This window comes from Daucus carota, chromosome 2 (genome assembly GCF_001625215.2).
Source record: "Daucus carota subsp. sativus chromosome 2, DH1 v3.0, whole genome shotgun sequence".
NCBI classification, from domain to species: Eukaryota; Viridiplantae; Streptophyta; class Magnoliopsida; order Apiales; family Apiaceae; genus Daucus; species Daucus carota.
The window spans coordinates 39,746,191-39,769,894 of NC_030382.2; the positions used below are offsets into that span (position 1 = coordinate 39,746,191).

At 35.3% G+C, this 23,704-nt stretch overlaps 4 protein-coding genes across 4 annotated transcripts; 3 read left to right on the forward strand and 1 right to left on the reverse strand.

Annotated features, from left to right (window-relative positions):
- Positions 1-980: 980 nt before the first annotated feature.
- LOC108206737 (TMV resistance protein N-like) lies at positions 981-4,201 on the reverse strand. The gene is made up of 4 exons (XM_017377127.2): positions 3,584-4,201; positions 1,876-2,980; positions 1,459-1,740; positions 981-1,369 (listed from the first exon to the last, which is right to left on the reverse strand). The coding sequence occupies exons 1-4, from the start codon at positions 4,084-4,086 to the stop codon at positions 1,046-1,048; spliced, it is 2,214 nt and encodes a 737-aa protein (XP_017232616.1). The 5' UTR covers positions 4,087-4,201; the 3' UTR covers positions 981-1,045.
- A 3,228-nt stretch (positions 4,202-7,429) lies between these two features.
- Positions 7,430-14,831, forward strand: LOC108205711 (TMV resistance protein N-like). The gene is made up of 5 exons (XM_017375745.2): positions 7,430-7,988; positions 9,981-10,520; positions 12,457-13,555; positions 13,778-14,062; positions 14,147-14,831. The coding sequence occupies exons 1-5, from the start codon at positions 7,513-7,515 to the stop codon at positions 14,540-14,542; spliced, it is 2,796 nt and encodes a 931-aa protein (XP_017231234.1). The 5' UTR covers positions 7,430-7,512; the 3' UTR covers positions 14,543-14,831.
- Positions 14,832-16,172: 1,341 nt separating this feature from the next.
- On the forward strand, positions 16,173-19,989 carry LOC108210126 (26S proteasome regulatory subunit 6B homolog). Its single transcript, XM_017381397.2, has 6 exons — positions 16,173-16,746; positions 17,827-18,057; positions 18,524-18,682; positions 18,837-18,989; positions 19,327-19,410; positions 19,601-19,989. The coding sequence occupies exons 1-6, from the start codon at positions 16,288-16,290 to the stop codon at positions 19,733-19,735; spliced, it is 1,221 nt and encodes a 406-aa protein (XP_017236886.1). The 5' UTR covers positions 16,173-16,287; the 3' UTR covers positions 19,736-19,989.
- Positions 19,990-20,568: 579 nt separating this feature from the next.
- LOC108206086 (probable serine/threonine-protein kinase PIX13) lies at positions 20,569-23,704 on the forward strand. The gene is made up of 6 exons (XM_017376270.2): positions 20,569-20,814; positions 21,040-21,371; positions 22,273-22,408; positions 22,517-22,659; positions 22,955-23,078; positions 23,160-23,704. Exons 1-6 carry the CDS (start codon positions 20,742-20,744, stop codon positions 23,600-23,602), a joined length of 1,251 nt encoding a protein of 416 aa, XP_017231759.1. The 5' UTR covers positions 20,569-20,741; the 3' UTR covers positions 23,603-23,704.

Here is a 23,704-nt window from a genome sequence, read left to right on the forward strand (position 1 = left end):
TGCACTCTCAGCTTTTTAATTTCAAAACTTTTATAAATAATAAAGGTCAATTTCTAATGGTACCACTGTAGAATTGTTTTTTCAAGTGGTACCATTGACTATTTTAGACTTCCAATTGATGACACTGAACTATTGACTTCAAGCCCACAGTGAGGACCTTGAATATATGACATGATAACCAAATCTCCACACAAGGGTAACTCTGATAGATAACATGACTGAGGATTGTATATCATTATTAAATAACCCCTTGATGACCTTTTATAAATAATATGATCACCTTATGCCTTGCACAAGACAACCGGCAGAATACAAGATTAAGTGTGATTGATCTAGATTCTGAAAGCCATGATAATCGAATAACCTTTAGAAGATCTTTACATTCTATTGACATCAGGGGAAAGTAAATCTCGATTTGGTTCGAGTTTTTGATAAAACTGAAACCGGAACAGAAAGCCCTCGGTTATAAAAATCGGAAACCGCAACCGAATCGTTGGTTTTGGTTTTAAAACCCGGTTTGGTTTCAATCAGTTCAGTTCGGTTTCAAATTCGGGAAAAAAAAGAAGAAATATACTGCAAATTGACAAGTAAAATATTATTAAAAAAATAGTTTCAACTATTCACCATCCATGTTTGCAGAACTAAATCTTCTGTGCCAAACTAAAATGTACCAGTACACTAATATATGCTACAACATGAGATTGTTATGTAAAATCAAACTTGTACTCTTCCCTTTCCACTGAACTTTGCAGGCATTATTGAACAATCAAGTGCAGCAACGATTTCAGTAGACTCAGTCTGAAGGGGTTCAAAATTAATTTTACATCTATTGTTTCTGTTGTATTACTTATTGATTCAATTTAATGAAAGCAAGTACCTTTTTTCAAAAAAAAAAAAATTATTTATTTATTTTAATAATCAATTGCCTGTGTCATAGTGCCAACAGATACAAAACAAACAAGAAGGTAAAAACAGCATGATTTTGCCACCATTGTAATCCATGATTATATGATAAAGTACTATGAAGTTCGTCTCATAGCATTATTTATGCGCCACTAGAAAGTAAATTAAAAAGTGCACTAAGACTCTCAGTTGAATCTGGCAATCTAGAAACAATTAGTCCACACGCCCTGAGCTCAGCTAATGAAGCGATCTCCAGCAGTCCCAAAGGCAATGCTTCTAGACTATCACATTCAAGAATATCCAGATATTTCAGAGCTCCCAAAATGCAGATGCTCTCCGGAAGAATTCTTAGGTTTTGACAATTCCGGAGAATCAAGGTCTCCAGACTTGGTAATAAATTGAAGTCTGGAGTTGTAGTTAAATTATCAGAGTCTGAAACATCCAGAATTTTCAAGTTGTTTAAAACCTGTGAAGCAGAGCGCAGATGAAGAGAATCAGATTCAACACTGTTATAATTGTTCAAATATGGAAGAAAATCATATATAAAGAACATACTGTGTCTAGCATCCAGCTGTATATATTGCTGCCAGGCAACTGGAGAAAAACAAGTTTTTTCGGGCAAAAGTCAAAAGGTAAAAACTCCCTAGGACACGACCAATTGAGCCACCTCAAATTATTAAATGTCTGTTCAAAACTTCCTTCTACATCTAACTGTTTGAGGCAAAGAAACCTCAGTTTACGCATCCTTCTAAACATTTCTGTAGTGAGCCTTAATTGACCGATTTCAGGAGTACTAAAGTCATCGTCGAGGATGATACATTCGATTGCTTCCAGTCCCTGTCAAAAAGAAGATTCAATATACTTATGAGGAGGTAAAGGAGGGAGATTCCTACTGTCTGCTATAGATTATATGAATAACAAATTTTCAAATTGAACTATAAAATGCATCCGAAACCTATATATATGTTGTACCTTATTCGTCTCTAAAGCATCCTGTATATCTTTCCAATCCCACAATCTTCTGGATTCTCCAGTATAATCAGAAAACTTGTTATGGCAAATTCCGCGACCCATTTTGCAGACAAGATCATGCATCGAGAGCTCATTATCATCCTCAATAGTTAATAAGCAAAATTTCTTGAGGATGTCAATGTTATGTTCTCCAAAACTATAATAAGTTTCCAATATTTTAACGACATCTGCTTTCTTTTTTCGAACAAAAAAGCAAGCAATGTCTAGGAAAATATCCTGCAACATAGGATCAATCAGTCTCAGTGCATCAAAGCTAATCATAAGTTTTTCCTGGATGTCGTTATTGGGAAACCGCTGCAGTTTGTCCATGAACCATCTCCATCTTGCCTCTGGTTTGTTAAGCAAGTTCGAGCCAAAAATCTCGAGTGCCAATGGGAGCCCTTTGGCATGCTTTATAATTTCTTCAGATAACTGCAACAAAGTTTCAGGTTTTGCATTATCTCCAAATGCATGTTCTTTAAAAAGTTGCAGTGACTCAGCATCACTCAGTTCATTAACCTTGTATCTATATCTTGGTTCTACTTGAATTGTATCCAGTAGATCTTCGTTCCTAGTTGTAATGACAATTGCGCTCCTAGGGGAGAAGGTTCCTACTAGGTATTCAAATGGTTTTAGGTTGTCTAAGTCATCTAGAACAATGAGAACTCTGGTTGTACGGATTCTAGCTTGTATCATATTGATTCCTCTATCAACATTATGAATGGTAATGTTCTTACTCTGGAGGATATCATGAATAAGTTGTTGTTGTAAAGATAGTAGGCCTTTTGGTGTTCGTGCAACCTCCCTAATGTCTGCTAAGAAGCAGCTGGCCTGGAAGTCACGAAGATTAAGATTATACACAGCTTTGGCAAGAGTTGTTTTCCCGACTCCACCCATACCATATAAACCAATCTTAGTGACGCTCCCAAAACTACTTTTCAACAATAGTGTTATCTCATCCACACGAGAATATAGCCCAACTGGATACTTAGCAACCTGCAAACTCATGGGATTTATTTCGAGTAGAACCCTGTCAACAGCTTCATTTATTGTATGAGACGCCGATCTGTAATGTATTTGTTTTTTTGTCAAAGTAAAGCATTAGGTCCCAGTCTGGCCAGTAAACAATATTTCAATGACAAATTATCATCAACACTTCAATTATTTCCACTAGCTGTGCAGAATTAGTATTAGCAGCCACCCTAACTATTAAAACTCCCTAGTTTCGTCAAAAAAAACTCCCTAGTCATTAGACATTAATTAAGAATCATTGAACAAATACTCAGAACTGACGATTCTTGTTTATGGTGTCTCAGTATGAATTCTTAAACAGAGGATATTCACAGGAAAGACTGTGGTATAAGTTGATTTTATGTTTGTGCATATGAAGTCGTAGTTGCTTAGCAAGTTCTGAACATGAGCTTTCGTGGGAAAAAGCACTGTACTGGTTATCTACAAAGTTAGTCCAAACAAAGGCAAGATGATTAAAAAAAAAAAAAAATTCCCACACATTTTCAACTACATTTGGGAACAATTTTCAATTGAGTGGTTTATGTGCTATTATTATTTTGAGTATAACCAATCAAACATTGTCAACTACATTTGGGAACAATTTTTGAATACCTAACATTTTCCGAAAAAATTATGAAGCTTAAAATGTTCTACTTGCCTGTTTACAAGGACATGGTATCCTGAAAGGTCCGCAACTTCTTTCAGCGTATCCTTCCACTTGTTTACTCTGGCAATGTTTCTGATAAAACCATCAACTCTTTCATGTTCCGCGAAAGCTGTTCCAAAGCTTTCCTGTTGGTGACGCACAACATATGGATCAACGTGGTAAAAAACCGGAAGGATCAATCTCTTCATTGTGTTGCTACAGTTGAGGATTTCAACCAGCTCGTCGAGGCACCAATGGGAAGAAGCATAATTAACGGAGAAGACGATTATGTAAGTCTTGGATTCTCTTATAGCCTTGAGCAATGATTCCGAGATTATGTCTCCTGCGCGTAGCTCAGGATCATCCATGAATGGTCGAGTTCCATTGCGATCTAAGGCACTGTATAGATGGTCTGTGAAGATATTTCGTGTATCTGTACCTCTGAAGCTCAAAAAAACGTCGTAAGTAATATTAGGGGCTGCAGGTAATGAAGTTTCTGAACTGGGAGAAGCCATGGATTCAGACTACAGATGGATGATGGTTCAAACTTTAAATGAAACTGTGAGCCTCTCTGGATAGACTAAATTAGAGTGACAGAATTGTTTTTGAGTCAACTCCCCTCTGTAAGGCTTCTAGTTGCGTTCACTTCCTTTGTCCCGTTTAATTTGGGGAAATTATATTATGATTCCTTAAACTATTGAGGTTTTATTGTCGTACATCCCTGAATTAAAAATTCTAAATTTTAGATCATTTAATTTTTCCATTTTTTATCTAAATTCTTCCGTCAAAAAATTTAAACGGGATTAATTAGAGTTCTGAGTTTCATACCGATAAAGGTAATTTTGAAGGTGTTAGTGATATCCAAACTCAAAATTCACGTAGTCAAATTAAAGCTTAAGTCGCAAGCGACACTTATATGACACCAATTTTTGTAATATATATTTATTGAATTTATTAAAAAATAATATATATATATATATATATATATATTATTTATAATAATATTATTTGATAAATTTTAAAATACAAAATATATTTAAAATTTCTTTGCACTTTCCTTTTTGGATGTCTCATCCAATTCTTTATATTTCAAAATATATCAGAAATAATTAATGAGTCTCACAACTTCTCCACTTTATTCTTGTTTCACATTTTTTTTTCACTAACCACTACTTTCACTTTTCTTTCTCTTTATCACTACTTTCTACATTTATACATGTTTTTTAACTTTCATATCGATCTCATTTGATAAGAAATGACAGACACAAAGGAGAGTTATATTTTACTACCACTACCTAGAGTAGGGCTGAGCAGAACCGAACCGAAACCGAAAAACCGGACCGGATCGAATAATTTCGGTCCGGTCCGGTCCTTATTTTCTGAAAGTTCGGTCCGTTCGGGTATTTCAGTCCGGACCGAAATAAAATACGGTCCGGTCCGGTCCCCATCGAAAAACTTCGGTCCTGGACCGAACCGACCGAACTTTTATATATAATATAAATAATATTTTTATTTTATATATTAAATAACATATTATACTTATACACTTATATTATATTATCTAATGTCTATATTCACTGACTCTAGCATACTAATGTCAATTGTCATTGTTTTAATTTTTAAAATTTGTAAACTTAAGGCTATTTTGGAGTGGTGTTTGAATGTTACTTGGCTTTCTAAATCATGTGTTGGTCGCTGCATTTTTTTACATTAATTATGCTTGATGTTTCCTTTATAACACAGATTAATTTAAATTTTTCAAAAAAAGTTCGGTTCTGGCGGACCGGACCGGACCGACCGAACTATTTCGGTTCGGTTCCGGTTCGGTCCATATACAAACTTCGGTCCGGTCCGGTCCAGAAATTTTCAGAAGTTCGGTTCTCGGTCCGTTCGGTCCGGTCCGGTTCTGGACCGAACCGACCGAATGCTCAGCCCTAACCTAGAGTATATATTAAAATGCATACGTCAACTGATGCGTAATTAACCAATTGAGCTGGACTGTAAAATATTAAAATGAAGAACAAAGACTCAACAACCTAGGCATTGTGAATTTATGTGAATTGTGATTTTGGGCGAGGTGAGAAAGCAAACAAGTTTTGAGTGTTTTTTGCATTAAAATTGCCGTCAGATGTCTATTCATTCAAGTCTGCGGAGTTGGTGATCAGGCCCCGGGGTCTGTTAACTAATCTCTCACTTTTGTTTTTCTTTTCTTTCTTTATCATTCATTTTTTAATGCTGATTATTCTGTCACTTTCGAGTTTGGACCATGGAGTAGGGCCACACTTAATTAGAAAATAATCAAAATGTTTAGTATTGAAACATGATTAGGACGTGAGCATCTTCATAGTTAAATAAAATTTTATTTATTATAAAATGATTATTTTTATTTAACTATGAAGTTGTAATACACATCGAGAATAATTATTATAATACACAACGAATATGATTATTATCAGATTTAGAGTTGTTACGTGATATTAACACCACACATATATATTGTAGGATCCTACTCCAATATAAACTATTAAAATACAAACTAAATACAAATCAATGCAATTAAGTATAATGGTAAGAGTTTTGAAATCGGAGATGTACTCAAGATATGCCTAGACGCCTAGACGGGTCTAAATGAGACCTAGTAGGGTATGGATGGGATCTAGTGGGATCATAGTGGTGCCAAATTTTGGCTTTTAAGGCTGTGTGAAGCCTGTCGACGTTCTGTGCGGAGCAAGGATGGATTGAGTGGATGCGAGTGTAGACCCGAGGTGGGTGATGACGTATAAGAGTGGTGATGTCGTTTAGGTACAGTCTTTCTTGATTTGTATTTTAATGATTTGTATTTGAACGTTTGCTTATACATATATACTCACACTAATACAAACTTCTAAAACTAAATCAATACTTTAAAGATAATAAAGAGATTAGGGGTGTGGAGGATGGATCATGAACTAGGTAGTAATGTCATCGAGGGGTGGGTAGTGTCATACAAAATTAGTTTTCTTGATTTGTATTTAGTGATTCGGTGGGGTAGTGTCGTACAAAACTAGTTTTCTTAATTTGTATTTAGTGATTTGTATTTTATCATTATTTGTAAAAAATATAAACTAAAACTAAAATTAATCTACAAATTAATCTAATTTTGTGTTTGGTTGGAGTGAATGAATATAAAAAGAATGGAATGAAATTTATATTATGTTATGGCCAAAAAATTATAAATCTGATTCTTTCCTTCATTCCATTCGTTACACTCTATGCTAATGCTAGAGATCACATCACCAATCTGAGAATGAATACTTCATTCGTTTTTATACTCATGTTATTCTCCAATCTCATCATAACAATTTTGCACTAACTCAAATGTTTTTCAAAACTCTTATACTACCTATACTATTTTCATTTATTTTTAGTAATCTCATTCCACTCTTCTTCCGAATCAAACACAACCTAAGTGCTTAGATAAATTTAATCTCTAAATATCATAACACACAATCAAAATACACTTTCACACATATGATCCCACATAATCCCTTCCGTTTCTAATTTGATTTTCATTTAAGAACATTTATAATGTATTAGGCCCCACACACACATATATAATTTGCTCATAACAACAAGTATAATATTTTTCTTAACTCTAAATATTTGAAAATTCTAATAAATTAATTTCATTTGAATTTAAAACAAAATAGTCGAGCATGGTTGGATAGCCCCGTGGTTAAGGGCTTATCCTCTGTTGTCCCAGCTCATGGGTTCGACCCTGGCTCACCTAGAACAGATACTTATTTGTAAGGCTATAAGCCATATTTGTCAAATAAAAAAAAAAACAAAATAGTCTTCTATTTTGACTTTCCTTGAAGGTCTTAAATGACCACTCTTTAGCGGAAGCAATCTTCCATTGTTGCTTTTGAAATCTCAAATTCAATCCATTACATCTCGCATAAATGGCTTCTACAAGTTCTTCTTCATCTCCTATTCACTGGGATGTCTTCTTGAGCTTCAGAGGTAAAGATACACGATATCAATTTACTGCTCACTTATACGATACCCTAAATCGGGTAGGCATCCAAACGTTCATTGATTCACCTGAGCTAGTCGTAGGCGAAGACATCTCGAGCCGTTTGCTCAGGGATTTAAGACAATCAAAAAGTTATATTATTGTATTCTCCCAAAATTATGCTTATTCACGTTGGTGCCTCGATGAACTTGTAGAGATTCTAGACTCTTCCAAGGCAGAGTCTAAACTGATTTTACCCGTATTTTACTACATTAATCCATCCGATATGCGTCACCAACGAGGAAGCTTTCAGGAAGCCTTCAAGAAACATGAAGTTCGTTATTCTGTTGCCATAGTGAACAAGTGGCGTGCTGCACTAATACATGCTGCTGAGCTTTCAGGGTACCATGTTAAAGGGGAAACGTAAGTAAAACTTTGATTCTTCTTTGGCGGTGTGAATGAAAGAGATTTAATTAGTCATAATTCCTGTTAAGGTTATATTGAAGCATATTCTATGTTCATAGTATAGGAAATTCCATTAGTATTCTCTTAATCTCATACCGTTTTTTTTTGCTAGAATGAAATTAAATTACAATTGCTAGAGTGTTTCCGACTAATACAAGAGGGCGCTCTTCATGACTGACTGTTTTATCTTTAACAAACCACAAGTCCACAACCATACATGAATACCATTGCTAATTCGAGGTCATATATGTTAGATCTAAATATAATATGTTAGATATAAATATATATAACGAAAGATCATCCTATGCAATATTATCAAGGTTATGATAAAGTTGTATAACAGAAGCTACCCTGATTTCATAGATGTAGATATTGACTCCAGATTGTGGGACTTGATCTTCTACATACTTGATTCGACTCTAGTCATATCTTACTCGAACTGATGGGAATGGATGACCAATATCCTATATTCTTCTTTATTTAATAGCCTTGTTTATACCACTTACTTAGCCCAATAAATAGAATAGACATAATTAATATAATTGTCTTTAATTTGTATGCACACATATTATTATTAGATTATCAAATATAATTTAACAATCTTCCATTTGAGCTACAAATTATACCAAACTATAATCACATTCAATAACCAAAGGTGCACACAAAATTGTTTATTCTTCAATGCATCTACCTTAGTCAATCTGGCCCATCTCATATAATAATATGAAACCAGAGCAACGTTCGTTACATTTTCGTAACTCGATCAGATCAAGTATAGATCTGTAACTAGAAATTGCATGCTATATGATCTCAATCATGCCTATTTCCAATTGATCCTTAATACCTTAGTGAGATCAATCTTTATTTTTTCAACCTTATGTTAAAACCACAATTGAAAGATAACTCATAAACAGCAAATAGAGAGAATAAAATATTGACTTTATCATGGAGAACATTCAAAATACAAAATGTGTCATGAACAAACCGAATAATTAGAACAAAACAAACTCCAACAAGATCTGAATATCCTCCAAAGAGGCAACACCCATTTGAGCTGTATGTCCATGAAATGTGACTCGAGAACATTCTGTGGTGTCTATTGCTGCTCCTATAATTCAGCCTCTTACAAAGATATTTGCTACATCTAATATTCGTCATTTGTCGTAAGCTGAAATGCTAGGAAAAAGTCTTAGTTTTCGTTCTGATGAAAAGTTCGGGCCAGGACATCGCTGTAAGAAATAAGAATACAAGTCCTTAGGGTGCAAGGAGAGGAGCCGGAGCTTGAGGTGAAGGAATCCAATGAAAATTACTAAGAAACAATCATGGCAGATGATAACGGAGGAAATTCTTGATTTCAACCTTGGTTTGAGTTTGGGTGGCGACTAATGTTAGGAAACACAATGATGGCAGTTAATATTAAATCAGTTACAAAATCTTAATATAAATTGCGCATCAGTTACAAAATTGGAAAGGAGGATAATACAACTTTAGGGATTAGGAGTAGAGATTGGTGTTATCAGTAGGGAAATTATTTGTATGTTTGGGGTAGGAAGAAATTAGATTGACATGTGTGGTCTCTCGAATACCAACTAAGGTTGTGTTTTTAAAAATGTCTATAATCTGATTTTAGTCGGATTGTCATGTACTCTTTCTAGTCTATAAACTATAAAATACTTCTATTTTATCAATGTATTCTAGTTCCTAACCTAGCAATCAAGTATTTTGATCTACACTCTCTATTACTAGGTGCTTTATGTACCACACATTCTTGTAAATTAATCTTTTTTAAAAAAAGTATATTGCTTCCAGCACAACTTAACTACATGTCTACATTTTAAGCATTTTTTTCATATTTTTGCACCCTCTGATCTGCAGGCTCCTGTTTTGTACAATATGATTTAAATAATTTCATTAGTGTTCTTTCTCGCTGAAGGAAATAATATGATACAGGTCTGAAGCAGATATTATCAATGAAGTTGTTAAGAATCTTCAGCACAAGCTTCAGAGGATGTCTTCTATTCCTCCGAAAAGTCCTTCCTCTCCTATTCGCTGGGATGTCTTCGTGAGCTTCAGAGGTGTAGATACTCGAAATTTATTCACTGCTCACTTATACAATGCCCTAAAGCGGGTAAGAATCCAAATGTTCATGGATACTCCTGAGCTAATCGCAGGTGAGGACATCTTGAGCCGTTTGCTCAGGGATTTAAAAGAATCAAAAAGTTATATTATTGTATTCTCCCAAAATTATGCTTCTTCAAGTTGGTGCCTCGATGAACTTGTAGAGATTCTAAGGTCTTACCAGACAGAGCCTAAACTGATTTTGCCAGTATTTTATTACATTAATCCATCTGATGTGCGTAGACAACTAGGAAGCTTTCAAGAAGCCATCAAGAAACATGAAGTCCGTTTTCCTGTTGACAGAGTGAACAAGTGGCGTGCTGCACTAACAGAGGCTGCTCAGCTTTCAGGGTACCTTGTCAATGGGACAACGTAAGTAACATTGATTAAAATTACTCATAATTCCTGCTGAGCTTATATTGAAGCATATTATATGTTCATGTTTCTTCGTAGTCCAAAAACACATGCTAGGAAATCCCATTAATAATTAATCTCTTAATCTCATACCCTTTATTTTTCCCTGATAACTTATTTGTTTCGCTCAGTCTCGTACTATTTCGATCAATTATACACTGGACCACAGTTTGCTGACATGTTGTATCGTTACTAGTACATTGATGATTGCGAAGGAACCTTTTATATAGTGACTAGAGTATGTATATAGGTAGATTACCTCTCCTTCCTATAGACAGATTACCTTACTAAGTTTTTCCTGTGAAAAATTTGTTTGTTGGTAAAGAATTGAACTCTCAAGTCCCAACCTCCCCTTAAGGGGTTGAGATACATACTAGCAGAAATCCTCTGGTTGAACAAACTAATTTACTGGCATTTTTATTAAAGGGAACATATAGATTCCACCTACTGAAAATCACATGCGTGACTATACAAAAAGAGAAAAACAGATTTAAAGTATGCAAGTATGATAAAATACATATGAACACAGGAGAAGTGGCAGGGATTGGAATCTCGCACAAAAGACTATAATATCGACCACTCCAAGGAAATCTTTCCAATCAATATCTCAACCGGAAGTACCTATCATTTTGGTGAGAATGCTCCATGTTGGGGAAATAAACATCTGCTGGAGAAGAAGATATACTAGGGGTGGGCTTGGCTATGAGCGGACAAGATTTGCCTAAAGTCCCCAAGAGTTTAAGGCCCTTAAATTTCAGAATCATTAACATATAGATTTGAAGAACACGTGGAGTATCTGCTTAGTATATACACAAATTAGAGCCTCATAAACAAATTTTGAATAGGGTTTGTGAACTTTAGGTACCACTTGCCCACAATCTAAAGAAATGTTATCGTTCTACAATAAAAGCAAGTCACGGAAACCCAATTGATTGCCTAGGATACTATTTGATAAATCGCTAGATATTGGAATTTGAGACATATTGGATCATTTAGGAAGTTATAATTTTTGCCGAAAAAACAACAAACTGATTTAAAGGGCACACTGAAGAAAATGAAGAATGACCAAAGCTTATACGTGGAAAGGGGGACTCGATGGAAGACTTTTAACAAACACCTCAAAGTTCTGATCTGAGATTGCAAGAGGGATGCAGATTAGACTATTAGGATGCGGATCACATATAAAGAAAGCTATTAGGAAGCATATTCATCGAAACTGAAATGAAGTTAAAATTTGTAGCATGGAACTGCAATGGTGACAAATGGGGAGAAAATTGTAATCCCAAATTGAAATTCCAGATCAGTCCCAGTATAATCTTGTTTCTTTGTTAAAAATGTAACAAAATTTAATGGTTTACAAAACCCAGATTCTGGTAACAGAAAGTTTGGAGGTTTGAGAATTTTAAAAGAATCTAAGTTTGTTCAGATTGTGATTGAGGTTTAAGATTATCTATTTATCTTGTAGCAAGGCAGAGGTGATCAAGGGGATTTTTCAGTGTCTCAGCATATAATCATTACTCATATTGCATTTCACCTTAAATTGCTCACCCACATCCACATGGTCGGATTTCGGTCGTATTGTCATGTACTCTTTCTAGTCTATAAACTATAATATGCTTATTATATTATCAACATATCCTAGTTCCGAACATATAGTAATCAAGTATCTTGATCTACACTCTCAGTTACTAGGTGCTTTATATACCACACATTCTTGTCAAATCAAGTAAAAATATATATATTATATTGCTTCCAGCACAACTTAACTACATGTCAACATCTAAGAACAATTTCTTCAGATTTTTGCACCCTCTGAAGGCTCCTGTTTTTTACAATATGGTTTAAATAATTTTATGTAGTGTTCTTTCTCACCAAAGGAATTGAAATGATACAGGTCTGAAGCAAATATTATCAACGAAGTTGTTGATATGCTTCTCCACAAGCTTAATCCCGTGACTTTACCGAGCGCCAGGTACCCGGTTGGTATAGATTCTCATGTAAAAGACCTAACAAGGTTGTTAAATAGTACTGCTACTACTGTAGGTGTCACTGTCATTGGTCTGTATGGGTTGGCTGGAGTAGGCAAAACAACTCTTGCCAAATCTCTGTATGATCAAAACTTTCACCACTTCCAGGGCTGCTGCTACTTAGCAGGGGTTGGGGAGGTTTCACTGAGACCAAATGGGCCAGAAAGTTTGCAACAGCAACTTATAGCTGATGTTCTAAAAGTTGAGCAATTCAAAATTCATAACGTTGGGCAAGGAAAGGAGTTGATAAGAGAAAAAATGCGTTCCATAAAAGTTCTCATTGTTATTGATGATATAGACCACCAGGACCAGTTGGAATTTTTATTAGGACCATTCGCCTCTGGGAGTATGGTAATCATAACGACAAGAAACGAAAGTCTACTGGATGCAATTAAAGTAAATATCAAGTACCAGGTACACAGATTAAGTGACGATGACTTGCTGCAACTATTTACCCAAGTTGCCTTTGGGAACACTCAACCATCTAACACTCTAATGGAGTTGTCTAAAAAAGTTGTGAGTTATGCTGGTGGGATTCCACTTGTTCTTCAGGTTTTTGGCTCACTTCTTTATAATGTTCCTGAGGAGCAGTGGAGATATATTATTGCGAAAATGCAGCAAGAGTATGATAGTGGCAGTCAAAAAGTGCTCAAGATTTCATTTGATGAACTAGGAACGGATGATTTAAAAAAAATGTTTCTTGATATTGCTTGCTTTTTTGTTGGAAATAACAAGGAAGATGTTGTTAAGATATTAAAGACTTATTATGGATCTGTTGATGATTGCATCAACATTCTAATCAAAAGATGTTTACTCACGATCAATAATGAAAATCAGCTGATGATGCATGATCTGATCCGGGATATGGGAAGGAACATTTCCTGTAATTATACATCTCACGAGCCTGGAAATCAGAGTAGATTGTGGGTATTGAATGATATACGGAATGTGTTGATGAAAGATCTGGTAATCACTAACATATGTTAATGCTTGTTCCAGACTTCTCTGTGGCCTAATTTGGCTGTTCGATACAAAAATCTAGAATGCAGTAACATTTTCCCTCTTTCAAATACATATATCATATATGCAATGGGGGAGAAGTGCCTTTGCTGTTCTCCCTCTTTTGTTTGTAAGTTTACATTCTCCCTCTTCTATCTACTGAATTTCAACTTATTTTTGATGTGTCAGGCAACGGAAGCCATTGAAGGCGTCATCCCTAATGGCAGCTCATATGATGGTGAATTTTCTGCTGTAGAATTGGCTACTAGTACATTTAAAAAGATGCATAATTTAAGATATCTCTACCTCGAAGATGCAAGTATCACAGGAAGCTTTGAACAAACATTTGTAAATTTGAGCTGGCTCCGTTGGTCCAAATGTCCTCTGCAGACACTACCTTCTGACTTCTACCCGCAGAAACTTGTTATACTTGAGTTGCCTCATAGCAAAATAAACATATGGAATTTGACCATGGTGTGTTCTGTGAAATTCTTTTTCTTGCATGAAAAAATCGTATTGAAATGATTGATTTCTCCTAACTTCTACTATTTTTCGCAGGTACTAGATAACTTAACAGTTTTAGATTTATCACATTCATGCGACTTGGATACGACTCCAAATTTTACCATGCTGCCTTCTCTAGAGACTCTATATCTTCGGGGTTGTATAACGTTGATGGAAATTGACGAATCAATTGGAAGTTTGGCGAGGCTTACGTCCTTAGATTTGAATAACTGTAAAAATCTACGAAGCCTTCCAGACAGCATCTGCAACTTGACAGCCCTGAAAAGTCTGGATATTCTTGGTTGCACTAATCTGAAACCATTGCCAATGGGATTGAGGAGCATTGAATCATTAAACGTGCTCAAGGCCTCCGTACATAATATTTCTAAATTACCAGGTACAGCAGGAGGTTTAGCTCAGCTTGTTAATTTATTTGCCAAGGCCAAGTAATATGGTGTTCTGAAGCAAAGTTTATGTCTGGTACCTATGGTTTCGTGAGTTCAAATAAAGAGACTAGACTATGTCCATATTGTATTTCCAATATGTAAATACTTTGTACGTGTGATTTACATCGACCCAGAAATATTCTTCAGTGGCTCTTGTATTTGAAAGTCTCCTGCCCAGTTTATGCATCTTAAAATTGGTGAAATCATGCATTTCGGAGAACATATAACCTTCCAGTTCATTAAGAGAATCGAGCCATTGTTCTATGGGTTTCTATACATTTCCTTGAAACACAGCTATACAGTGTATCTTTCATATTCTGTCCATCAAGAGTTTAAGACCAATCTCCGAACTACTCTGGGAATCCCCAAATATTTCTACTAGTACAGGTCCGCTTGACACCGTTTCAATAATATGATAGGTGAGAAGTAATACGAGAAGCCGATTTATACATATTAATATTTGTGTCTATTTCATAATTTCTTTTATATATTTAAAATTAAATAGATATTTGAGATATATATTAAGTCAATAATAAACTAGCATCTAATAAAATCTTTTGAATTAAATTATTAATATTATTTAATATTTTATCTTGAGTATGAGTCTTATAATATTTTGTATGAGTTTGCTACATTCATGAGTGTATTCAACTAAAATTTTAATTTATTGTTTTTTAGTCTATAAATTTTAATGATTTTTATCTGATTTTGATTTTATGCTGATTATTGATAAAATGTCGCGGAATTGACATAGATTTTTTAAAATGTAAGCACAACACTTCAAAATTTTATGAATTTTGATGGTATTTTTAAAATCTTAAAATACACTGAACAATAAAATAAAATCCATCATTTATCAAATCCACAAAAAACCATCAAAATTTGAATATATCAGATTTTAGTGGATTTTAAACAATCTTTAATTGAATGTCATCGAATTTTAAAATATAATTTAAAATACTCATCAAATACCACCAGATTTTGGATCAGTTAAATATCCCAGAATTCTGTTACATTTTTTAAAATCATGAATGAAAAAATTCATTTAAAATCACAACTGAATACATCCCTTCGAATTCGATTGTATTTTTAATTTTTTTTGATATTATATAAGAAAAATGTGTAAAATTATTCATTTAAAATATATAATTGTTTTAAATTATATAAAATAGAATAAATCATTTACTAATATAATTATCAAAAGTTATAATATATTATTTTATTTAAAATATATGATAAGATATATTCGTAAATTTGTTAAAAAAAATATCATAATATTATTACGAAAAGCGGTTTCTTATCTGGTTAAATTAAGTGGGTGTTTGGCGGGCACTTATAAGCTGGGCTTCTCGGCTTATAAGTTAGAAGCACTTATTCGTACCGTTTGTGTAAAAAATCAAGAATCACTTATAAAAAGCTAGGAATGCTAGCTTTTGTTTCAAGGTTTCTACTTATTTCCCAAACACTTTAATCACTTATAAGTCTTATTTTGCTTCTAACTTCTACTCCACTTATTTATTTTAAACAAGAAGCACTTATTTTAAGGTCACCCAAACGGCCCCTAAATATGATACAAAATGAATGGTTTTTTAGTATGTAAATTTATTTTTCAGATGCCTTTTGACTACAAAAGAGATAAATAACACACAGAAACACATCACTGTATTCACATATCATCGAAGTTGGAGTATTCCCCAAACAAACTCTCCCCCAATCTCTCTCCCTCTCTCTCTAGCCCTAGCTTTCCCAATGGCCGCAACCATGGTCCTCGACCCGAAACCCTACCCCGACCCGACCCACACCTCTCTCTCCTCCCCCGACGACGACGATCTCTACAGCCGCCTCAAATCTCTCCAGCGCCAGCTCGAATTCATCGAAATCCAAGAAGAATACGTCAAGGACGAGCAGAAGAATCTCAAGCGCGAGCTCCTCAGGGCGCAGGAAGAAGTCAAGAGGATCCAGTCAGTGCCGCTCGTCATCGGCCAGTTCATGGAGATGATTGACACTAACAACGGGATTGTCGGATCTACTACTGGATCTAATTACTATGTCAGGATTCTGAGCACGATTAATCGGGAGTTGTTGAAGCCGTCGGCTTCGGTTGCGTTGCATAGGCATAGTAATGCGCTTGTGGATGTGTTGCCTCCAGAAGCGGATTCGAGTATCTCGTTGCTTAGTCAGTCGGAGAAACCCGATGTTTCGTATACTGTATGTCGATTTTTACTCGATTATTTGATTGTGTTTTTTCGATTATCATATATATTGTATTATTTGCTAACTAATTGTATTCCTAATTTTTTGTTTATGTTTTGGAATAGGTATTAAATGTTATAGGTATAGAATGTCCTGTTTTCTTGTAGTCTAATTGCTTGAATTTGTTTTATATGTTCGCAAGGTTTTGGTATATAATGCTCTGTTTGTTTGTTTGTTAATGTCTTAACTGTGTTTTGCGTTATCTTTCAGAAATTATTGGGATATGTATTTTGTTATTTGTTTTTATGTCTGTTTAGAAAAATTTGTTGAGTCTTGCCTGCGACTTTGATTTGTTGCAAATAGATATGAGAGTTGTAATTAGTAACTAGTGTATGAGAGTTTTAAGGTCGTTTTTGAGGACTTTTTCGAAATAAAATTGGAATAGCACCAAAAACTTATGCTCATAATAGAATCGGAATAGCACTGAAAATTTATGGATTTTTGAGGTTCTTTGTTGAATTTCTCTTAATTTTGAAGTCCTAATGCTGATTGAATATACGCATTCATATAGTATTGGCGAGAGTGGGATTAGTTGTAATTTGTAAATTTTCAGAAGAGTGGCATTTTTTTTTAATTTTTGTGTTTTATAATCTTTAAAGTACTAGTGCAGCTGAGTATTTATTCACTAGAAAATTACCTGCTTCACCTGTTTTGACTATTAGTGACCTAACATGATTTAGTATCTGATGATAGATACTGACATGCATGTTGCTTAATGCTAGCTAGAGCTCAAGATCTAAAATTGGGTTTTTGCATCAGAATTCAGTTATGCTTTATTGCAGTGTGTATGTAATTTGATGTTTATATCTACAAGTACAAGTAAAGCTACTGAAACAATGAATAATCTAATTATGATTAAACCTGATGCATATGAGTATTGTTTTGTAATGTCGAGGTGGAGTCTTGAACCCTTAAAATCTTGTTACCAAGAGAAGAGAGATATCCACTAGACGCTCATGCTAGAGTTTAACATTTTATAGTATGGGCCTCATTAGAGGGAAGATACCTTACTTTTTTTCTTATTATTTTTGTCAGGATATTGGAGGCTGCGACATTCAGAAGCAGGAAATTCGTGAGGCTGTGGAATTACCTTTGACTCATCATGAATTGTACAAACAGATTGGTATCGATCCTCCCCGTGGAGTGTTACTATATGGTCCTCCTGGCACTGGTAAAACTATGCTTGCCAAAGCTGTTGCCAACCATACTACTGCTGCCTTCATCAGAGTGGTTGGATCTGAATTTGTTCAGAAGTACTTGGGGGAGGTAGGTTATGGTTTAATGATCCTTTTACTTATATCTGTAGCTTATGAGTATATTTGCTTGTTATAGACATATGTTGTGATTAATATGTGGTGTTATGTATCCTTGGTTTTAGCCGAAGACGCAATTTCACTCTTTCATTTTCAAAACCATCAAATAATTTAGATAGTCAGTGAACTTCTTAATGTTTTATTATTTCTGTGAATCATTCCTCCATCAGAGACCCTGTGATTCATTTAGAGTTAGGACTGTATGCTTTGGTACTGAGGACTATGGTCAGATTACAGAATAGGTTCCAATTTCGCATGAATGTCTATCCTTTTCTCATCCTACATTATCACATGAAAAGCTTCTTCGAGTCTTCAGATATAAATGTCAATTTCAGTTCCTGGTTACTTTCACTTCCACATAAGTGGCATTGAAGAAGAATTGTTTCTTGTTATCTTATATATGTGCATATTCTATGCAGGGTCCACGAATGGTCCGTGATGTTTTCCGTCTTGCTAAAGAAAATGCTCCTGCAATTATTTTTATTGATGAGGTAGATGCCATTGCCACTGCTAGGTTTGATGCTCAGACTGGAGCTGATAGAGAAGTTCAGAGAATTCTTATGGAACTTCTGAACCAGGTAAAGTTTGAGAAGCTTTTAGTTGTTTTGCTATGAGCAAATCAGCTGACCAACTTCCCATGCATCTGGTGTATGTATCATAGATGTGGTAACTTGCAGTTTAGCTATCATTTTGCCTAAAATTTTATTTTTACTGAGTTGGTTATCTTTGCAGATGGATGGTTTTGATCAAACGGTAAATGTGAAAGTTATCATGGCTACTAACCGAGCTGACACATTGGATCCCGCCCTTCTCCGTCCTGGACGACTTGACCGAAAGATAGAGTTTCCTTTACCCGATAGAAGACAGAAGAGACTTGTTTTCCAGGTATGACTTTTGAATTTTGATTACCTTATTTACACAGAAAAAATAATAATAGCTTACTGCAAGCATTTTATTTTTCTTCATTGAATGGCACTTGTTATATATGTGTGGCTTATGGCTTTGACATTTTGTATACACTTGTACCGAGGAAATTGATCATGTCTATTACTCTATTGTCTGTTGTACTCTATGTATAAGCCACTACTCATTTCAGTATATATCTATACATATGTATGTGATCATCATTTTGTCTCCTTATGATACATACATACATACATACGCGTGTGTGTGTGTGTGTGTGTGTGCTCCCTATGGACTTTAACTTGGGTCATTATTGCAGGTTTGCACTGCAAAAATGAACTTGGGTGACGAAGTTGACTTGGAGGATTATGTGTCCCGGCCAGATAAAATCAGTGCTGCTGAGGTTAGTTTATATTTAAATTAGAATTTGAATAGATGGTATGAGTTTTTTGTGAAATAATATAAATGAAAAAGGTGTTAAAGAAAAATCATACTATTTGTAAATTTGACTTGTAGTTTTTGTTGACCATTGCAATGTAAGTTTGACTTGTTATAGATTTTGTTGACCATTGCAATAATACTGTTGTTTACAGATTGCAGCTATTTGTCAAGAAGCTGGAATGCATGCAGTCCGCAAGAACCGTTATGTCATACTCCCTAAGGATTTCGAGAAGGGCTACAGAACCAATGTGAAGAAACCTGACACGGACTTTGATTTTTACAAGTGATAGATGTGTCATTGAAGCTCTAAATGTCGTAATACTGCTCACTTTATAATGTCAGTTACTTCTTCAGGCTAATGCTGTAAAGCCAGAAACTTGTTGAACAGTGTATTCATAGTGAGTCGTGTATATCTTTCGTTCCGAGGTCTGTCACATCTTGATAATCTTTCATAAGTTGTATGGACGAGATTAAGTATTGTCCGCGACTTAACTAGCCTGTTCTAATTATTGTCATATTGTTATGCTGTTGATTCTATCTATTGTTCAGTGTCATGAATGAATTACCACTTTCAGGGATCGGCTTCGATGCATGGGTATCCTTTCTAAATAGATTATGTTGCTATATTGACTTCGAGTGAGCTCGTTACAAGTTCACTTCCATAAATATGTTACAAACCAGACCTTATTTTACAACATTTCTTTCAATTTGTTCTCTCTTTTTTCATTTGGAAATTTGAATACCAGTTAGAAAAATAAAATTGAAAGGAACTCGTGAAGGAGGGCGGAAGGGAAGGTGCTGAACAAGTTGATAGAAATAACATATGATTGATACTGACATATATTGTCATCATCTTCGTCTACTAATCTAATACTAGTCAAAACGTAGCTTTCGTTTAAAGCATGGCCTGGAAGAAGCCGAAGCAATTTCTCTCAAATTTCACTTATAAATGTCAAAAGGTGGGGATGAGAATTAAGAACGAACAATGACTTAAGAATTGCGGTTTCACATTACACTTTGAAGTTTGACCTGACCAGTTGTACGTACACATACACAGTATTGTGTACACAGATTGACAAAGGATTTGTACTATATAACCACCACCCACTAGACTATGTTGCATTAACATATGAATATCTCAAGTCAATGGTAAACAAAGTTCACCAAGCACCATCCATAGTTCTGCAGGCCTTTCATCAAAAGTAGACAATCATCATTAAAATCAAGAAAAGAGAAGGAACTTGATCAAATCTGTTTCTCAAGATTTTTTGTTAGATAGCATCAAGATTCTTCATGGGTAATTGTTGGGGTTCTGCTTCTTCTTCTGTCAATCAGACCCCTTATTCTACAGGCCCCATCAGTTCAGGTACCATAATTTTTAGTTTGTGTCTCATAATCTATGTTATTTAGCTGTAAAGATTCTATCTTTTGCTATGATTTTTGTCTTGATCATCTTGGTAAGTGTTGTTAGAGTATAGGATTGTGATTCACAACATGATAATATGTTATCAGCTTTGTTGACTAGATTATGCTGTGATTAGGATGAGAATTCTTGGGTTTTTCTTGAATTGCTGTGAGTTTTGTGTTTTAGGAGGTATATCACAGACAATTAGCACCACAACATCTTCAGGAGGCAGCAATGTCTCTGGGAACAGCCAGTTCTCGGCGTCAAGTGGAGGGTCTGAGGTTTGTCCTAGTGGTCAAATCCTGCCTACCCCTAATTTGAGGGTGTTCACTTACGCGGAACTGAAGATAGCCACCAAGAATTTCAGAAATGACACCGTCTTGGGAGAAGGAGGCTTTGGGAAAGTACACAAGGGATGGCTTGATGATAAAGGAGGTTCGTCGAGGGCTGGAAGCGGTTCTGTCATTGCTGTTAAGAGATTAAATTCTGAGAGTATGCAAGGGTACGAGGAGTGGCAGGTACAATACACCGTATCATATGGAATGATAAATATCTGATTATTACGGGCATAATTGCTTGTGTATGTTGTTTCATACAATTCTTATTAGCTCATTTAGTACTACAATTAGCTTGTCATATAATTAATGTGGGTTTAAAAGTTAAAATACTTGTATCTATAATTTAATCTCAAATTAGTTTTTCTTGTCAAGAGATTGATAATGCTCTTTTTTGCTAAATGCTCTCATGATAATTTTATCTGCACATAGGTTCTTTTGGATTCAAAGAGAACCCCTGTTTGTTGAAAAACAAAATCAGGACTGACACTTTTTTCTTTGCGTGACATTTTCATGGTATTAGGTTGCTTTTAGCACATTCTGTAGTTTCTGATTTATTACAGCAGGGGAAGTTTTCACCTTGTGGTGCAGACTGACTGTGGCCATGTTGTATTAGAAATCATTGCTTGAATTGTAGTTCATGTCTTACGAGTTCTGCACTAGTGTAGATCCAGCAAGTCACGGAGTTTAGTAATAGCAGTTTATCAGTATGACACATGTTTATGAAATGGAGACGCTCAAAATCTACCTCATTATCAATTTATACTCTTCTTGTCCATTTTCTTGTGTTTATCTTGTATATAGTCTGACATCAGCTACAGACAGAATTAAGTGTTTAGAAATCCAGGTTCCCTGTATCACTTTAAGCAGTGGTAGATGATTGTTTTGTGGAATCTACACAAATTAAAGTAAAAGGTATAGTTTGTGTGAAAATGGATTCTGCAGTTAAAAGTTAATCTATTCTAATGAGTCGTGGGCATGATTCTTACTCCAATTTTCTGTCCAATTTGGTAATTCAGTTTCGTCTTTCAGATTTTCTTTAAATAACTACTTTTGCTGCCGCTAATTTTTGTTATTTTCTCAGTCTGAAGTGAACTTTTTAGGACGGCTTTCTCATCCTAATCTTGTTAAACTGGTGGGATACTGCTGGGAGGACAAAGAGCTACTTCTTATCTATGAATTCATGCAAAAAGGGAGCTTAGAGAACCACCTTTTCGGAAGTAAGTATTAAGGTGCCACGAATGTGCAAGAATTTGGCAGTAGTAAGTCGGGCTTTGTGTCTTTACCAAATCTGACAATCTAATTGTCGTCCACATTGATGCATGCAGGAGGATCCTCTGTTCAGCCACTTCCATGGGGCATACGTTTAAAGATTCTGATTGGAGCTGCTCGAGGTCTGGCATTCTTACATGCAGCAGAAAAACAGATAATATATAGAGACTTCAAAGCCTCAAATATATTACTGGATGGGGTAAGTTCACCAACCGGGGCATAGCCACAAAATGTAATTAGTCAGGTTTAAATTTGAGAACTTTATTTTAGTATATATTGTACAATATATGTATAAATATCTCACTGGAGTATAACAACCCCCCCCCCCCCCCCCCTGCAGTACAAAGAAATTGTACGATAATCACTTATTATTTCTTCTGTTCTCGCTTGAGCGCCATTTATATTCGTTCTTTGCCTGCACTAACTGTAATTTACTTGAAGTCAAAGAGAGTCCTATTTATCTAATTCATAATTTTTGCTGCTTTGTTTTCCAGTCCTATAATGCGAAATTATCAGATTTTGGCTTGGCAAAGATTGGTCCCTCAGCTAGTAAATCACATGTAACAACACGGGTAATGGGAACATATGGCTATGCTGCTCCAGAGTATATGGCCACAGGTACTAGTCTTTTCCAGTGCTAGTACCTTAACTCTTAGTCTTCATTGGAGTTGATAACTTAACATTTTGGATATTTGACAGGTCATTTGTATGTGAAGAGCGATGTCTATGGTTTTGGCGTGGTCTTGGTGGAGATGCTAACAGGCTTGAGGGCACTAGACACAAATCGTCCTAGTGCACAACATAATCTAGTTGACTGGATCAAGCCATATTTATCAGATAAACGTAAACTGAAGAATATAATGGACTCGAGGTTGGAAGGGAAGTATCCTTCCAGAGGTGTAGTGCTAATTGCTCAGCTAGCTCTGACCTGCCTTGCAACTGAACAAAAAACCAGGCCAGGAATGAAACAAGTAGTGGAGATGCTGGAACGCGTTGAAGCTGTTAACGAAAAACCAAGGCCACCTAGAGTTCATTCTTCACACCACACAGTTTCAAGAAATGGACAAAATTCTGCTACTTACAGGTCTCCTCATCACACAAGACAAGACGGAAATCGAGGCTCTCAGCTTCCATCTAGGTAGTTAGCTTACTTGCGCCATTAGGCATTGGCATTCAGAGCAAGGCATTGTTAAGAGTAATGTGTATAGTGTGAAGATTCAATATATATAGAAACTATTTACACA

Coding starts and splice junctions, on each gene's coding strand:
- LOC108206737 (XM_017377127.2), bottom strand. CDS start 4,086: ATGGCTTCTCCCAGTTCAGAAACTTCATTACCTGCAGCCCCTAATATT. Junction 2,981..3,583: donor TACCATGTCCTTGTAAACAG/GCAAGTAGAACA, acceptor AATACATTACAG/ATCGGCGTCTCATACAATAA. Junction 1,370..1,458: donor ACAGCTGGATGCTAGACACA/GTATGTTCTTTA, acceptor TCTGCTTCACAG/GTTTTAAACAACTTGAAAAT.
- LOC108206086 (XM_017376270.2), top strand. CDS start 20,742: ATGGGTAATTGTTGGGGTTCTGCTTCTTCTTCTGTCAATCAGACCCCT. Junction 22,409..22,516: donor AGAGAACCACCTTTTCGGAA/GTAAGTATTAAG, acceptor TGATGCATGCAG/GAGGATCCTCTGTTCAGCCA. Junction 23,079..23,159: donor TCCAGAGTATATGGCCACAG/GTACTAGTCTTT, acceptor GATATTTGACAG/GTCATTTGTATGTGAAGAGC.
- LOC108205711 (XM_017375745.2), top strand. CDS start 7,513: ATGGCTTCTACAAGTTCTTCTTCATCTCCTATTCACTGGGATGTCTTC. Junction 13,556..13,777: donor ATGTGTTGATGAAAGATCTG/GTAATCACTAAC, acceptor TTGATGTGTCAG/GCAACGGAAGCCATTGAAGG. Junction 14,063..14,146: donor ACATATGGAATTTGACCATG/GTGTGTTCTGTG, acceptor TATTTTTCGCAG/GTACTAGATAACTTAACAGT.
- LOC108210126 (XM_017381397.2), top strand. CDS start 16,288: ATGGCCGCAACCATGGTCCTCGACCCGAAACCCTACCCCGACCCGACC. Junction 18,683..18,836: donor TTATGGAACTTCTGAACCAG/GTAAAGTTTGAG, acceptor TTATCTTTGCAG/ATGGATGGTTTTGATCAAAC. Junction 19,411..19,600: donor ATAAAATCAGTGCTGCTGAG/GTTAGTTTATAT, acceptor TGTTGTTTACAG/ATTGCAGCTATTTGTCAAGA.